Raw genomic sequence first — 18,242 nt, 5'->3', positions numbered from 1 at the left:
GATTACATAAAAATCGATTTTTTATCAGCAATGTCACATCCCTAGATTTGGGTGACTGCTAATAATTGACAGCTTCAAAATCTTGCAATGTTGGCGTAATAAGTAGGTGACAGACAGGGACAGGGCGTCATAAAGCAAACGCGCTTTTAACACCAAATGTAAACATAATAGAAATCTAAAATAGGCGTGGCCAGCGTGCCAAAGTTAAGACTATGAGTCTAATCTATCAAATCATAAGAGTCAGATGCAAGAAGTTTCAGTAAAAAACCCCTTTAAAATGACCAGATTTTCTGTCTATGAGTAAAAAAAAGTATTTTGTTTGAATTGTGCTAATGGAACAGGCCAGTGAAAAATTGAGGTCAGTGATTTCTAATCATGTTTCTTAGCGCATAAACTTAGCCTGGCAGAGGATTTTATTTTTGTGGTGGTTGAGCGCGAATTATCGCTCGCGTTACGTATTAATTAAACAGAAAGTTGGTTGTGTTGGTAATGAGTAAGAATCAAAGACTTAGTAATGATTTTAAATCTGTGGTTAAATGTTCCACTCTTACTGTTATGTCTGTCACCTCTTTTAATGTGCGCTCACTAACTGGGGATTATTTGTAAGGATCAGTTCACTCTTGCCTTGATTTACTCAAAAGCACTACGGTATCACACTTCAAAGATAAACTGAAAAGTTATTTACTACAATCTCAATCTAATACAAAACAGCAAACCTTTGCATACCCTTTGCATTTTTCTGTAGTTTCCTTCTGCCTACCTTTTGTCTACTTTGCTTCAACAATAAGAACATAGTTACACTCACGCTCATACTCAACATATATTAACTCCCTAGCACTGCTGTCTTCTTGTTATTTTGTGTTGATATTTTTAATATGTATCCTTCATATTGAATGGCAAAGCCTCTGTACTAGGTTCCACTGAACAGCGCATTGTGTAACCTCATCATACACATGCATATGCTGAGTGGAAACCCTTTTGGTCGCATCATGTATTTTTTTTATTTTTTATTTCTATGTTTATGAATGAAAATGTAATGTCACATCTTGCGCCAAATAAAGATTTTTCTTTCTTTCTTTCTAAGTTGTTGATGATGAAGGCAACACTTTTGACTGTATTTCAGTCAATGTCAAAATGAGTTTTTGAGCTTGTTTAGAATAATGGCGTTAGCTGTCAAATCACTCAAACTGGCATTTTGACGTGGATTTGACATTTTTGACTAATGACTAAACAGACGACCGGCGACCGGTTCACCCACAAACTAAATAGAGATCTATTGGCTTTTGTTATTTTCATGATTCTTATTTTATTTTGGAACTGTGATATGTAACACTGAGGAAGTGTGTTTTTATAATTTGGTCTGAGGTTTATAAATCGGCGAAATAAAGTTTATAACATAACTATTTAAAGAAATATTACGCGCTGATAATTTATTCCCATTTTTTATACACATACATGCGATAAAAATGATTATATTTTTAAGTGAACTTCAAAAAGACCACTTGAGTTTACTTCAGAAACATTCAACACAAGGTATTTCTTTTTGTTACTATAATTTTGATAACATTTTCTTAACAAATGTGCAAGACTAGTCAGGGTCAGAGTATCGGAAAGTTATGTAAACAATAGACAGTGTTTGAATTGCACTTTGGTATTATATTAAATAAAAATTAACAAAACCCCCGAGCACATTAAATTTCCCTTTTAAAAAGTAAATAAAAGATACATCAAGTATAATCAAAAATATGTATATCCAAAAAATAAAAATGAGGTAAGCACCACCTTAGTATTTATTAAATAATATCTTTTTAGAAATATGTTGCGTTGGGGGAGCACTCATATTATTTGTCGTACGATTTTTTTTGAAAAGTATGGTATGCCTACCTATTTAGTGTTTGACCCAAAACTTATAGTATATTTTTTGTGTTAAAGTTAAAGTAAATTGCTTAGTTGGTTAAATTCGTTTTTAATATTATTTTTGGTTTCTAGGGGTCCCCCAATGTAACATATTTCTTTGAAATTATTAATTAATACATACTAAGGTCTTAAGATTGAATTTCGTATATTATTTCTTACTTTTTAAAGGGAAATTAGATGTGTGTCATGGGTGTTTTAATTTTTATCCTAATAAAAATTAGGTTTATTCTCTACACTTATTCCATGGGAAAATTTTGTTGTAAAATTTTGGGCACTCTTGATTAAGTTGTCAATCGATCATCATACACACACACACACACACACACACACCCAGACAGGCTTACTTACAACACATCTCTTTTTTAGACCAAAGGGTCAGCTAAGAACATTCTTGTTTAATTGAGAGTGTTTTTAGCTTAACCTCTATTATTAATATTCCTATCAATATTGTCTAACAGCGAGCTTTCACTCTAGAATATTTGTTATTTCTTCATTGGAGCCAACATGTTCTTCACCACTTTGATACAGGAATGATGGGCTCTTTAGAGGAGATTGTAGAGCAAATCACATGAGCCACTCAAATATCCCTGGAGGTTTTAGTGCAATATTTAATGTATAATGTTTATTTTGTTTAACCTTTTTGCTCTGAGAGTTTAGATTTTGATGTACATACTTGCTGCACATGCACTTGTGCATGCTCATGCATGCTCAGAGACAAAATGTTTACTATAATGTTCCCAGTTCAGCTCTACAGAAGTAGAGCTCATTCTTTATCTTATCAAATAGAGAGTAGCTGGGAAAACCTCAGACTACATGAAAAACCATAATTAGTAAAAGCAGCCTTGAGGGAAATTTACAACAAACATCCATGACCTACATCAATCTGAAAAAGATGATATGAAATCTTGACTTGGCTGTGGATCAAATCTGAAACCTTATGAATCAGAAGGAAGCACTTAACATGTTTCACATTTTTGGTAAATTTTTCTATTATTTCTGTTTCAGTGTTAATTGATTTTTGTAAACTTGCCATAGACTATTTGAACAACGGAATAAATGAAAAAAAATATGGTATAGCAGCTGGTATGTATACTTATTATTGTTTATTAACCTTTTCACTTGGAGCATTGAAATTTTGATATCCTAGTCAAAGGGAGGCTAGAAAAGGGCCATTATTATCCAGTTTACAAATTATCTTTAAATGTTTAAACTGAAGGGCTCTCTTAGTGCACTGATATGTTAGTCAGTCAATTAAATAGCTTCCTCGATTTATATTTTTATGAAATTCAAATTCAAATCTTTGAGATGCACAATTATCATGTAGATAAAACAATGAGCTTCCATGTTGACCTTGTAGCGAAGAAAAGATATGTTATGGTCCAGCTGCTTCTCTTCCCCTACAGATTGTAAGACTCAATCAAAGGAAAGAATAATAAACATGGGATTTTTTGGGCGATGGGCAAGTAACCTGTCACTATTTGAATCTTAATCCTATTGTTGGGCCATACAGCTGAAATTTTTTTTTCAGTCTTTTCAAGATTTTCGGCTCTGTCTACCCCATAATGGACAGCTCACTTTTATTTCAGAGAAACTTGGTGTGTCGGTTGTAGCTGTACAGAATCTTGTACATGCTTTACTTTATCTCATCGTGGAGGCATGCAAACACAAAGTAAGTAGTTTTAAATTCCAAGAGTTTCATTCAATTCCAATTTTATATATTGTTAATGATAAATGATGCCTTTTACTTCATCCTGGCTTCAATCCCAGTTACTTCTCTCTGGAGAAGCCTGGAGTGCGCCTATGATCCTGATTGGGTAATTCAGGATTTCTACACGAAGCAACTCCAATCTGACCTCTGCAGGCGTACCGCGAACCTAACCCGTATTCGATCATGGTAAAAGCTGCACTAGATAAATGTGTGTGCCTCCTTTAATGGCCTTTTACGATATCATAGAAAAATGAGATGGCGTGGTCCTATTCTAGAGTGCTGGGCGTGAACCACAGGGCACTATAAATTACATTACCAACATAAATTTTCAGTAACATGTTTTGATGTTTTAATACTCCAGAAACGAACCCCTTCTGTTTCTTCATAATTATCTTTATATAACAACTACCGCGGGCCCGCTTTTAAACAGTCCTCCCTACTGACCCACAGCCGTTATGTCAGAAGAACAACTGACAGTCAGTCTTAAAGCGATTTGTATTAAAGCGAACAGGCGCCTGGGGCAGGGAGGTCGCAGAGAGCAGCACAAATCATCCAAAACGATTACGATTGTGCACGCGTGCCTTGAAACTGTTTTAAAATCTCTAAAACTATCATTGCATCCAGTGTGTCTTCCGCCCTGCTTCTGGCCCGCTATGCTACACACATGCGTTATTAAGAAAAAAAAATATAACAATGTTCTTATCTGGTTACCAAAGATCAGCTACGAACGTGGATTTTGAAAGCGTTCCATATATCGTTTTTAATTGCGAAACTGTATGAACTTTAAAAATTTCATATTTTTCAGTTGTCAGAACCAGATTTCAAATCTTCGTTGGGTATAGCGGGTTTCTCAGAAGAACAGCAAGATGTTCTGGTCAAGTTGTATTCCGCTAAGAATGCGGAGATTTCAAGTAGCTTGAGCCTACTGCAGCAGAGAGAGCCTAGCTATCAAGATTTCACTTGGAGATTTGAAGTTCAGGTTAGAAAATAACCACTTCTTAGAAAAGTTGACGACTTCTATTTCTCAGCTAAAATGAGTGTCATCAAACAACAATATTGGTAGTCTTCTAAGCATTCTCTCTCATCTTAGTGTGTGGTATCCTTCATTCTGCGAGGCCAGGCGTCCACGTCTGAGCACATCACAGTTTCCTTCCTTTGTATCTGTTTCAAGGGACTTATTTATTGATTAAAACTGTTTTTTTTTTCAGGTTGCGACAAAAAGTTGCATGGAAGAAATCAAACCAATGATAAGCATGAATTTTACGGTCACTACACCGAAAAACTTTGGTCAAACCGAACAAATATATAATATAGCCAATGATATGAATGCTATATCTCCAGTGCATATAAATTCTAGTATTCAAGAAGCTAAGACATCTAGCCATTGTCAGAATATTATAAGTCATCACTTGCTGCAGTGTGATTTACCAAATTTAATTAATATGACCAATGTGTTGGAGCAAGCATTAAAAGAATCAAAGAGTCAGCATGTTCGAAAAGTGCAAAGAGTTTTATAATCAGCAGTAGATTTTTTGGTAACATTATCTTATTTTAGTTTAAGTAAATACATGTATAAATATTATGAATGTTTTATATTGACTAGAGCTATCAATGAATAAATTGCACAAGGACAATGTATTTGAGATTTTATCTTTATAGAAGACCACTGTTCTATCTCTTCGCAAATTTCTATAAATTGGTCCTGAGATTTTATTTTGGAAAAAATCACAGAAGACCTCTATTCTATCTCTTCGCAAATTTTCTGTATATTATTTAGTGTTTATAGATTTACGGTTTACGACCGATACGAAGTCACACCATTATGCCAATGAATTGCACAAGCCAAGCAATATAGCCCGTACGGCTCGACTTTTTTCACGAAAATGTTTTTGTGGCTTGACTTTATTATCAGGAAATGGGTGTTCAATGAAATGCGCTCAAGGAACCGACGGGACATTCCGGCAAAAAGCCGTATGTCCGCGAGGTTCTATGGTTGCGTGGCAAAGTGCCTTTATTCTATCTATAGTCCTACCAGTGGTTCGATAGTCGAACCGTTGAATTTTTTCTTTCGACTTGTTATACTGACGAAACGCCGATTTTATCCCAAATAAAACTACCTGTGAATACGATAGTACGGTAGTCAGGTCGGTGAGTACCTACCTTGGAGTCAATGGCTCAGCACCACGCACATGATTGTATTATTTCGAAAAAAGCAATAACCCTTTTTGAAGTAGGTGATTTTCAATTTGGAAATAAAAAGTATGACAGTGTTTAAAAAGTTTAATTACAAAACCTGGTAGGTATAAAAACCGCGACTTTTACAAAAATAGTGGAATACATAATGTGGAAACTTATACAGTATTCTTACTTAAAATGATCCATTCTTATTTCTTATCCCATCAATACTAAAATCAGATATATCCACTTCGCTATCTTCTTTTTCTACATTTTTTTTTGGTTTCACTAGAGTTCTAGTGCTCGGTACTGGAATACCATCGGAGTCGTCTAATATTGAACTGCCTAGACTAGTGTTACTGCCGCCAATGCTCGAGGCGACCCTTACCATGGGTCCAGTTATGTCAACCCCCCCAATGCGCACTGTTGAAGGCGTTTCATTACGCCGCGCCAATTGGGACTCAATACTTTGCTTCAATTCAGCTATTTTCGGACTGGTTCGATTGTTAACTTGAATTTTGGTGTCGTTTTTTAGTGGCTCGTTCTCTATGCTGTAACAGATTAAAAGAAAAGATACGATTGCGTTATTTTCAAATATATAAATTTGCGAAATTAAACTTTCTATATTGGTATACAAACCTCGATATATCCCATTCTTCGCCATCCAGATTAATTAGACCCAACTCGTACTTTTCATTGTCATCGTTTTTCTCAGTAATACTCTGAGAAGGTGATGCACTTACGGACTTCATTTGTATTGCATCCATATCAAATAACACTTTCTTTTTATTTAAAGAAGATGTTGAAGACGCATTTTTTAAGACACTTTTAGTTTGTTTTGTGTTACTTTGCATATTCTCATCTGAAGTCTGTCGTTTTAAATTATGTTCTTCTTTTATTGATTTTATATCATCCATGTCATATAGGTTATTATCTGTTATATTAGATACGTTTAAAGCAGATTGAGTTCGAGTTAAAACAATGTCATCATTATCTTTTATATATTTTTTTAAACCATGATTATAATCCACTTCAGCAGATGCAGGTCTCCGAGCAGGTGATTTAATTAAATTATCTATCGATTTTGAAACTTGCTGGCTTGTTCTAAAGTACTCATGATTACTTTTCATCGAATCGCTGCTGGTGTCATCATGTACTATACTTTTACTCACCTTGAGTCTTTTTTTATTCTTATCTTTCTCAGAATTCACTCCAGATTTATGTGTATCATGGCTGAGAGGATTACTAAATCGTCTTAATTCATTGTTTTCCTTTTTGGGGCTTTGTTTGTTTATCTCAGGACTTGAATGTATTGATCCTGGAGGTGTATTCAATAGGTCTAAAGCTCTTTTGGTTACTTCTACATTTAGAGTGTCTCGTGAAGCCGTCTCTAACTGTGGTATTTTTTGGTTAGTTTTTATGTAAATATCATTGGACTTTACTAAAGATAGAGCCTTACTTTTAACATTCGACAGAACTGATCTCAAACTTAATGACCTGGATTCTTTATTTGGAGAAACGGTATCTGGTATTGAAATGTTTGTATTTGATACTGCTGAATCCAAATATGCTAAAATGGAATGTTTTATTTTCTCACGCATAGGGTTTTTCTGTAAAATACAATTTATACAATTAAAAGTCCCATTAAATTTTCATCAGTAAAAAAATTTCATTTAATAACATTATTTCCAACGTTTTAAACCTTCTTCTGAATATAGCCACATGTTTTTAAGTAGTTTTTGATTACTTGAAGCATATAACTAGTTGTATAATAATGGATAAGTACTAATTACTCACTATATATTAATATATTTTTTATATAAGCATTTGCTTAAATACAAAGCAGTACCGATAAAATTAAAGCAATCCCTTTATTTACATACATACATACAGTCACGTTTACATTCCTTGGGGAGTAGACAGAGCCTACTGTTTTGAATAAACTGATAGGCATAACATTCAGCTGTTTAGCTTAATGATAGAATTGAGATTCGAATAGTGACAGGTTGCTAGTCCATCGCCTAAAAAAATAATAATTTTATTTACCTTAGCTTTTTGATCTTGTTGTTGTTGTAACACGAGTCTCTGTTTATGGAAGACATTTTTAGGAAGTCTTAGCTTGAGAGGATCCATTCCTGCTGACACTATCCGATTATTTACTTCTTCTGTTATTTTTGCCCTCACAACTTTCATTGGACTAAAAATAAATTAGTTTTTTAGCTGCAGAATAAAACACCTGAACTACGCTTAATAATAAATTGATTGTAAGTATCTCAAGTGCTAAGCGGCAGCGTCATCATCCTCCTGGCGCAAGGTAAAGGTTGATTTCATCTCTGTGGAGTGGAGCTCGGGGTACGTTTATTATATAGTTAACATACCCTTACATTTAAAACTCGGTCTAAGTTTTAAATTGGGCATAATATCCTAATCCTAAGTAAAACTAACATTCCTACATTATTTAATTTGGATTACCTTCTTTGAACTTGTATGTGGCCATTTGTATCTTTATTAGGTGCCTGCGATTTCTTGGTTTTAAATTTTTTGTCTTTGTATTTTTGAGAATCTTTTGATTTCAAATCTTGTAATTGTTCTTGTTCATTCAAATGATCTTTGTTTCGTTGCTCTTGAATAATCTTGTTTTGTTTGTAATTTGGTTTACTATTATCTGGTAATTTTACTGGTTTATGATTATTTGCTACTTGTAGTTTTATTATTTCTGCCATTCGATCTTCACTTGACGTATCAGAAGAACTAGAACTAATTGTTTCTAAATTTAGAAGTTCTTGTGCTTTTTGATGAAGTATTTCAAGTGTTTTACGATCTGATACAGTTTTGTATTTTGGAGTGGCATCTTGTTTAGGATGAGATTGCTTCTTACTTAAAGAAGTGGTACCTTGTGGCTGTTTTGTTTTTTGGCTTATTATGCGTTTTTCGGTCATTGTGATCTGTGAAATAAAAAAAAGAACGCTACAACCATAAAAGTATTTTTTGCAGTTATACCAATTTAATAGGGATTTAATTGGGACATCGAAAAATAATAGTTTTACATTAAATGCACAATTTAAACTACGCGAGGAGGAAATAAATCTGTGGGCGACTATTTCTCGATGAAACTACTCAACAATAAGAAAATGGTATACCACTTCATCATTATGATCTTCATTTTCTTTATTACGAATATTTTCACGCAAAATATTTTCCAAATATTTCGCTCTTGATTTTTCTCTTTCAGCTTGTTGTCGTGTCTCTTGAGCTTTTTTTGCGACATCGTTTAGTTTATGTAACAATAAATCTTGTTGCTTTGATTGAGCTTCTAATTGTTTTGTCCAATGTGCCAATTGCTCTTCTGCTTCTTTACGTAGTTGTACATTTTCATTATCTGACTTTGCTTTCTGGAACAATAAAATTAACGTTTTCGTATTGTCGCGTATTGCATATTATCAACTTCTTACTTAATTACTTCGAGGCTAATCTCTGTAGTATGTCCCGTATAACATTTTATTTATTTATTTAGATACCTATTGCCTGTGAAAAATACTTACAGAATGATTCAATTCATTTTTCAATGCCATAATTTCTGCTCCTTGCTCACGTATTGTTTTATGTAGTAAATCAATAACGTTAGCTTCAGTTTGATTAGTCGACTTGATTTCTCTATCTTTTAAGGAATTGATTGTTTCTAAAATTTGGTTTCGCAAAATGGATATTTCTTGTTGGTATTTTTCATGCTCTTCCTTCTTCCATTCTTCTATTTTGTCAAGTAAATAATCTTCGTTATTAGTAGATACTTCGGCGTCCTTCGTCTTTTTGTGCATATTGTTTTGTATAAGATTTGTAGTGACCTTGGCATCATCCGATTTGGTTGCTGTGCTTTGGACAGTGTTGTCAGTAGATGGATTCGTTATAACATTTTGATTGAACCGTTTGTTTTCATTTATAAATGATTCCATTTCCTTCAATTTATTCTTAAGTTCAGTTATTTCTTCACTTAACCTTATCTCATTACTCATATTTTCTGGAATTTCTCTTTGTGGTATTACAGCATTTTCGTGGCGTCTAGCAATATGACTTTTTAAATATAATTGGTTTAAAAAAACTTTATCACAATAACTACACTTATTATATTGGTACATATCACCGTTTGATGTAGACGGAAATAACTCATTTTTCTGCGACAGTGTTTTTAAAATCATGGCTGCTATATTTTCATTTCCGTACGGCATAGTTCTATAAGTTGGTTTAGCTTTTCTTTTAAGTTTTCTTATTTCATCATCTTTCTCGCGAAGATCTTTTTTGGTAAATTCGAGTTCCTGCAATAATTAAATTAAAAAAAAAATATTATTATAGTTAAAAATAGGGTAGTTCTGCTATATTACTATCAAAGTTTCTGTCAGTGATACCTGTATTAGCGACGAAATTTCCTCTTTTAGCACATACACACTTCTGTCAAGGTACTGGCGACAAAACTGTTGATATTCAACCGCCAATTGCGCTAGCCGGAACATCTTCAAAACCCCATCATTCAGAATTCTAACATCAAATTCCGATTCCAATACGCAGTTCAGTATCTAAACAAAGGTATACTACAATTATATCTTACTTATAATGTATAAGCTTACCAAATTTTAGTAAGATTAGAAAATACAGTACTTACATCGCTTACATGTTGTTCTATGAGAGTAAATTTTCTTTCTCTTATCAGGCTATCGATATCTATTAATCCTGTAATATTTTTTTTAATTTAATATTTAAAAACACATAGAGAGAATATGATGAGTATTCTCTCTCGTGCCGTGTGGTTCCCGGCACCAATACGAAAAAGAATAGGACCACTCCATCTCTTTCCCATGGATGTCGTAAAAGGCGACTAAGGGATAGGCTTATAAAATTGCGATCCTTTTTTTTAGGCGATGGGCTTGCAACCTGTCACTATTTGGATCTCAATTCCATCATTAAGCAGAGCAGCTGAATGTGGCCATTCAGTCTTTTCGGGACTATTGGCTCTGTCTACCCCGCAAGGGATATAGACGTGACTATATGTATGTATGTATGTTCTCTCTCGTATGAGAAAATATATGTATGTATGTATATATTTATCTTTCTTTGCAAGGAATATAATTAAAAAATGCAGAATTTTGACGAAATTTGGCACAGAGATCCACTGGACTACTGTTATTTCTGAACATACAGTAAGAACAAATAGACTAACGAAAAATGAAATAAGATAAAGATTTAGTAGTAAGTTTTAGTAATAGACAAGATGTAGATAATGGGTAACTGAATAGATTGTAAAATTTAAAAGTTCTATCAGCTAAGTTTAAATGTAAGGAAGCATCAAGTTGGAAATAAAAATATTTATGGTGTACCTAGTAGGTACTTACTAATTTTATTCCAGTCTACGTGTGCTCGCGGACGGTGTATACTAAACGCAAATCCTGACTCGTCTGCTAATTTTGGGAAATTGTGATGTAGTTCGTATGAAGTTTTTCCAGCCATAGTCTGTTCAGTTAAATATTTCCTACTGCACTACATAACAAAAAACAAAAGTCACATTTGATAGAAAAATTGCTCAATAGTTTGGTTCTCGACTTGATGATTGTTGTATTATCGTGTTGCCTAGCAACAAGCTTAGGCTGTCAAGTATTTAGGTAGTAGAGGTAACGTACCGGGATCTAAAGTAGTTCCCTCGTCAAATAGTTAAAGAAAATCTGTTATAAAGCTAACAAACGGGTATCCTCCCGAGTAGGTTGGGTCTCTTGGGGTAGAATCAGAGTCATAAAAATCAGAATAAGACTACAGTTATTTTTCCGATTACTTATAACCCATATATGGCAGGTTAGGTATAATCCCAAATCTATTAGCCTTTCCCGTGATTGACTTCTGCAATCTGCACGGACGGATACATAAGCAGCTGCCATATCCTACGTTTATTCTTCTCTACATGAAAGCTTGCACTAGACGAATGTGCCTACACACAAAAATTTTAGATTTCTATGGTTCCATATCCAAAAAGGCGGGTTATGATTTTGACTTGTATGCATCTTGTATGTTAGTACATATGTTAGTGGCTCTTGATCTTCTGCTGCCATGACGTCACGAAAATTTTAGAGTTAAATTAATTACAGCGCCCTCTAGGGGACAACTTAAAGAACTAAAATAATCTTTACGGTGTTGTGTGGAGTATCAAAGATAAAGCTTTCATAGCACATTTAAATTTATACTCGTATGTAGGTATGTAAACATTACTTCCCATGGAAGCTGGCCCGCTAATAACGGCTCTTGGAATCGCTGAAATCGTGAGGCAATAAAAAGCAAACACATGTTTATGGTCATGAACCATTTTGCTTGATTATTTTTATTGGTCCGAGATACAAAGCATTCGTTTGTCGTAAGAATCCGTCGAATTACCTACATCTATAGGAGCAGTCTCATGGATGGGGTGTGGTCTAGCGACATATTGCGGTAAAGTATAAATATATATTTTTTTATGTATTTTTATATGTCGCCGACCCATCAAGCGTGTCAGGTATAAGAAAAGTGTGCACCGTTCAACTCGATACACAAAACGTGAACTCAAAATACGCAGGTATTAATTTTTAAAAAAAAATCTTCTACCGCCTGAATATTTTGCAACCAGCACACGCTCTGTGTTCGAGTTTAAAAATCGTACAAATGTAAATGTTTGCGTATAAAAATAAATAATCGCTTTGGCAGATTCATGTGTCCGATTAGCTAGGCCGTTTTCGATTCTGTCGAGCGTAACAGAGTAAAGGCACTCATGTTTATGCAGCGGGCTTCTCCTCCGAGACGGCGGTGGTGCCCGACGCCACCGAACCTGTTTCTTCGGGCGACGCTTGGCACGACAGCGATGGGAACTTCTTGTACAGCTCCGCGCGATATTTGGGGTGGCTGTACCGATAACATTGAATAGAGGTAAGTACTTATAACTAATAATATAAGTGCCGTGTGGTTCAAAAGAAAAAGTGTGGGAAAAAGAAGGACCTCTTCATCTCTTTCCCATGGATGTCTTAAAAGGCGACTAAGGGATAGGCTTATAAACTTAAGATTATTTTTTTAGGCGATAGGCTAGCAACCTGTCACTATTTGAATCTCAATTCTATCATTAAGCCAAATAGCGGAACGTGGCCTATCAGTCTTTTCAAGACTTTTGGCTCTGTCAACCCTGCAAGGGATATAAGTAGATGTTACTATATGTATGTATGAATGTATTTACTTATAACTACCAAACTTATGAGAAATTTGGACGGATTAATTGAATTGGATATAGGTATATAAATTCTGACCCTTATAACTTAGATCTTTTTTTTTTCATAGGGGGTTCTGTGACGATTAGATGTTTGTTTGATCCTAACAAAATCAAGCGGTCACAAACTTTACTAACCTGATGCCATATACAATAGGATTGTATACAGCGTTAGCCTTGGCGAAAAGCGAGCCCCAAATGGTAGCCAATGGACTGATCGGTGCGCTTTCGAAAACGCCAGTGTAGTTGATGACCAAATATGGAGTCCAGGCCATAAACCATAAAGAAATGGTCATTAACGCCACCTGACGTAAACAAAAAATACGGCATTTAGGAACAGATAGCTGTAAAAACATAAAAGCATAATAAAATATTTTTTTAAGCCTGTGACCAGTGACTATATTCCACATGTCTATTCAAAAATACTTATTTATACATGGTTAGATATTTTAATTTGCAATTTTGTCGTGTACCTTGGCTAATTTACATTCTGCGCTTGTATTCGCCGCTTCAGAAGACCTCAGTGAAGCAACATTCATTTTTTTGGCCTGTTCTCTCATGGCTTTCTCGTGAGCAGCTACAGCCTAAATATCATAAACAGATGATTATTAAAGACTTAAATATGTACAGAAGTTTATACAAAAAAAAAACGTATTATAAGTAAAAACTTGCCTGCACAATGAAGAAATAAGAATAGATAATGAGCAGAAGGGGCATAAAGTAGCAAAATACTGAGTAGATAAGGATGTAGCTGCGGTTGAACCAGTCTTTGCTCAAATAATCAGTACCGCAGGCTGTCATGTTGCCCTCAGGAACATATCTGCAATAAGACACATGTTAAATAAGTAATTATTTAATCAAAATAGCCGCATTACACTGAGAGCTCAAAGGAACCACTCTGGCGGCATAACTGGATATCTTTTGAAACCCTTTAACGAAACTATAAGGCGCCAGACTAACGAGTCAGAAACCAACTAAGTGAAATGGTTATACGGTAAAGCTCAAATAATGGTGCCTCGATTAATGATTGAGGATTTACTTACCTGTTCCATCCGAAGAATGGAGCGAGAGTCCATGCCAGAGAAAAGAGCCAGATTCCTAAAATGCGCAGAAGAGCACCGTTGTTGGTCATAGGCTTGGCGGCAATACCCTTCACAATCACATTGTATCGGTCGAAAGCGATCATGGTCATTGTCCAAATAGAAGCGCATCCAAATAATGAACCAGCACAAGCGTATAGCTCACAAGCTAGAGCACCTACAAATATTACGTTTTTAAATTATATATCAATATTTAAAAGAATATCTTTTTGGCGGAAACCAAATTGGCGAAAATCTTTACAAAAAACTTACCAAACACCCATGTTTCGTAGTAACAATTTATAACCATAGCTGGAGACATTGCGCACATCATCAGGAAATCAGAAAAAGCCAAGTTAACTACTAGCAAATTTGAGGGTGTCTTCAGACTCTAAAATAAAGAAAAAATGTATTAGTGTTAAACTACTTACATGGATTGAGACAAAGTTAGTAAACAACAAGATTAATGAATATTTAAATAAATTCACCTTTGTGGATGTGAAGATATAGATGACCATTCCGTTGCCTGTAATTGAGACAAAACCAAGGACGCCAATAGTAAAGCCCAAGAGTCCGTGCCATAATGGGTTCATTGGAGGAAACTGATACCTGCATAACATGACATCAAGCATAAATAAAACGGTATCCCTAGCTGTTTGCTCGTTATTGGAAATACGGAGGTTAAGGATATTACATTTAGTCAAATTCACCAAAATAAATTTCAACGTAGGATATAATTTAGATTAACAAAAATCCATTATATCCCGAAACTGTCACATAATCCGTATACTAATGTTACATAGAGAAAAAGGATTGGTATTTTTGTTTCTAATGAATACCGATATATTATACAACTTTTGCTAAGACATAATTTCTGTAAATATTACAGAGTAACTTGTCCCTTTGGTTACCACATCACATGATCCAGATCTTCCAATTTTTTTTTCGCCAAAAGAAATGCTCATCAGGTTAAACAACTTTCGTTAAGACGACTATTCCATAATTCGGATGATTTAGCTAGTCTACAATGGTTTCGCATCAGGTGTTCCAGATCTTCGATTTTCTTCGATCTTCGAAAATCCTCATCGGGCTGTAGAACTTTTGTAAAGACATCTTTTCGATATTTCCTATAGTTTAGCTGAGCTATTATGGTTCTACATCAGCTGTTCTAAATCCCAAAATAAATAATATCCTATATGTTGACCAGGTATAAGAGCTATACAACAAAAAAAGTTTCATTCAATTCAGTAGTTCCAGAGATTAGCGTGTACAAACAAATATACAAACAGACAGACTTTTTTTAAATTCATGCTCGGTTAGGTACTATTTCTACTTATACTCAATGTGCTAACATTTTTATATTAATGATTGATGATGTATTGATATTGATAAGTCAATATGGAGTAAATACTTATTATTATTTCAGACCAACTAAGCTTACCAGTGTGGGTCAACCAAATGCAGTAGTTCTGGTGGCACTTTGTCAACAACTGTCTGGTTAGATGAACCATAAGCAGCGACCTGTCCGCCCCAAGCCTGAAGCGCAGACGCGCCGGGTCCAGGATCTAAGCTTGCAAATGACATCTTCACACGATCTCTGCCAGATTAACCTGGTGATCCAAGGAAGTATAATTAGTTCACTGTAAATTTTTCACTTAAATTCAAAGCTCATTTTGACACTTTAAGCTAATAAGTATTTTCTTACTTATAAGGTCCAGGATAGGGTAGGGCCGCCGAGATGGTTATTACCAAAAATACTGAAGAAAATCGTATGCCGAACTACTCCAGTCTTTAGTTAACCAATCCCGCGTTGCGGTGGACTGCCGAGGCGGAGGCTACTCGTCTTCTTTAAGTTTTCCGTGTCTTATATATGGAGAAACTGAGGATTAGCGACGGCGTCATGAACAAAATCAATATTCATAATGAGATATAAGTATCTAAGAAGGTGAATACATTACGTACCTACTTTAGCTACCTACTTTTACAGGGAAGGCGTTTTCTGTACAAGAGTAATTTTTTTAATAAACCTGTTGAACAAAAATGTGGTCTGTTCCTTGTTATGAACACCGTATCTTCTTGTGTGTACCTTTCTAAATTACAGTTTTGATTCCTCCCAGGGTGTTTTTACTGTGGCTATGTAAGAATGTGTGTGCTATGTAAGTACATCCATGTTCTAAGTTCTTCATCAATAAGGGTCGCGTAAGTTGATCGTACCCAATATGCCTACACACTCCCATATCATGATAAGACGGACTCCCTTGGGAGGACGACTTTCATAATTTCCCGGAAACCTTATAGCCTGTAAAATCATACATACCTACTATAGGTAGTCACATCACATCTTTTTCCCTTGCATGGAAGACAGAACCCACAGTCTAGAAAAGGCTGTATGGCTAAGAGCTAAGAGATGTATGGTTTTATGATGGAATTGAGATTCAAATAGGTTGCTAACCCATCACCTTCAAGAAGAATCCCAAGTTAATAAGCGTCTCCCTTATTCGCCTAATTCATACGTTAAAAATTAAAAAAAAACTAAATACAATCCAATTGAGAACATTTTTTGGCAAATTTATGTAGATTACATAGGTAGGTTTATTTTTAGTTTTAACGTGTGAATTAAGTAGATGAGTAAGGAATAGGCTTATAAACTTGGGATTTCTCTTGAAGGCGATGGGTTAGCAACCTAAAAGCTAAACGTGGCTTATCAGTCTTTTCAAGATTGTTGGCTCTGTCTACCCCGCAAGGGATATAGACGTGACTATATGTATGTATGTAAAATTAGACCCTAAAAATAATTTCAATATATTTTTAAAACGGATATGTTAATTTCGAGGTGTATTTGCTGATCTAATTATCAGCACAAGATATACATAATGATAAGAACTTGGGAAAACTAAAGTTACCTACTGGTATCGGCAAAGTAATAAAGTATTTTTAAATCTATTCTTCATTATCTTACTTAACCTTTAGAGCTAGTGATGAAAGATACAAAATATCAAATTTGGAGTCTGTCATATTTTTAAATGTATAGTAATACAGTTCATCCCTGTGCTTACATTACCTACCTTTATATTACCTTACGTTACTAACGACGTTATGAGGTTGCTTATAAGAATAAGGGGGGTGTATCATATAATGGGATTAACAGCTCTATGTTCGCAAAGCAGCCAAATGAAAATAATACTTACTGGATTTAACATAATTTACTAAAAGCAATGGGTAGAGAATGTTGTTTTTAGTAAACATACTATTAATAGGTATTTTAACTGTTATCAACTTTGGTTAAAAAAAAATACAACAAATATTACAACGAACATGGATGTCGTAAAAGGCGACTAAAAGTTAAATAGTGACAGGTATCTAGCAACCCATCGCCTACAAGAATCCCAAGTTTGTTAGCATTTTCCTTAGTCGCCTTTTACGACATCCATTGGAAATATATAAAGTGGTCCTACTTTAAAGTACAAATGTGTGGATGTTCAATGTTTGTTAATTTTCACACAAAATGTACTGGACCGTCTGTGACGAAAAATATTATTTTCAATTACGTACTTTTTTCCTGCTTTAAATAAGACTTAAGAGTGTCTGATAGCAGGTTGTGAACTTAGAAACTCGTAAGTGTAGAACTAAGTGATATTTATGATGTTCCGTACTTATGGGAATTATAATTTCGTCGGTCATTTTTCTAAGAGGGGAGCTGCTGGGCGTTGCTAAATACTGACAGGTCAGTTCCATACGCTGTATATCACTACCTATACCCATGTTTGTTTGAAGATGTAGATCAAGTGTCAACTTAATATTTATTTATTAACGCCAATAATACAACGATAGTAGTAAACCTCTTTAAGATATTTAAAATAAAATCTTAATATAGTTCTGTCAGTCAAGCCGTGTGTAATAACTAGTAAGTAAGGACTAGGACTAGTAACTAAAAGCAGCAGAAGGACGTGATGTTTTTGGAAGGGCATAAAAACCTCATATCCGTGGCCGTAAGTTAGGCCTAAAACATAGCAACATCGTATGTCATTGTCAAATTGAAGTCATGTCAATGTCAAATTTAACAATAAACAAAATTTGACAATGACCTACGTCCCCGGTC

General features: G+C 34.7%; 3 protein-coding genes across 3 annotated transcripts; 1 reads left to right on the top strand and 2 right to left on the bottom strand.

The window, feature by feature from the left end:
* Positions 1 to 1,227: 1,227 nt before the first annotated feature.
* On the top strand, positions 1,228 to 5,513 carry LOC106138401 (COMM domain-containing protein 2). Its single transcript, XM_013339540.2, has 5 exons — positions 1,228 to 1,533; positions 2,923 to 3,000; positions 3,504 to 3,586; positions 4,431 to 4,604; positions 4,834 to 5,513. The coding sequence occupies exons 1-5, from the start codon at positions 1,467 to 1,469 to the stop codon at positions 5,140 to 5,142; spliced, it is 711 nt and encodes a 236-aa protein (XP_013194994.2). The 5' UTR covers positions 1,228 to 1,466; the 3' UTR covers positions 5,143 to 5,513.
* Positions 5,514 to 5,924: 411 nt separating this feature from the next.
* Positions 5,925 to 11,296, bottom strand: LOC106138391 (cilium assembly protein DZIP1). The gene is made up of 9 exons (XM_060954724.1): positions 11,182 to 11,296; positions 10,455 to 10,522; positions 10,201 to 10,368; positions 9,343 to 10,110; positions 8,941 to 9,192; positions 8,273 to 8,745; positions 7,847 to 7,997; positions 6,440 to 7,410; positions 5,925 to 6,351 (listed from the first exon to the last, which is right to left on the bottom strand). The coding sequence occupies exons 1-9, from the start codon at positions 11,294 to 11,296 to the stop codon at positions 5,994 to 5,996; spliced, it is 3,324 nt and encodes a 1,107-aa protein (XP_060810707.1). The 3' UTR covers positions 5,925 to 5,993.
* Positions 11,297 to 12,150: 854 nt separating this feature from the next.
* LOC106138404 (opsin-1) lies at positions 12,151 to 15,982 on the bottom strand. The gene is made up of 9 exons (XM_060954718.1): positions 15,849 to 15,982; positions 15,585 to 15,753; positions 14,632 to 14,752; positions 14,417 to 14,534; positions 14,108 to 14,321; positions 13,737 to 13,884; positions 13,538 to 13,648; positions 13,203 to 13,369; positions 12,151 to 12,709 (listed from the first exon to the last, which is right to left on the bottom strand). Exons 2-9 carry the CDS (start codon positions 15,725 to 15,727, stop codon positions 12,583 to 12,585), a joined length of 1,149 nt encoding a protein of 382 aa, XP_060810701.1. The 5' UTR covers positions 15,728 to 15,753; positions 15,849 to 15,982; the 3' UTR covers positions 12,151 to 12,582.
* Positions 15,983 to 18,242: the final 2,260 nt, after the last annotated feature.

The sequence above is a fragment of the Amyelois transitella genome, chromosome 4 (assembly GCF_032362555.1).
Source record: "Amyelois transitella isolate CPQ chromosome 4, ilAmyTran1.1, whole genome shotgun sequence".
Lineage (NCBI taxonomy): Eukaryota > Metazoa > Arthropoda > Insecta > Lepidoptera > Pyralidae > Amyelois > Amyelois transitella.
The sequence above is the reverse complement of the archived record's forward strand: the minus strand, read 5'-3'. Positions and strand labels throughout refer to the sequence as shown.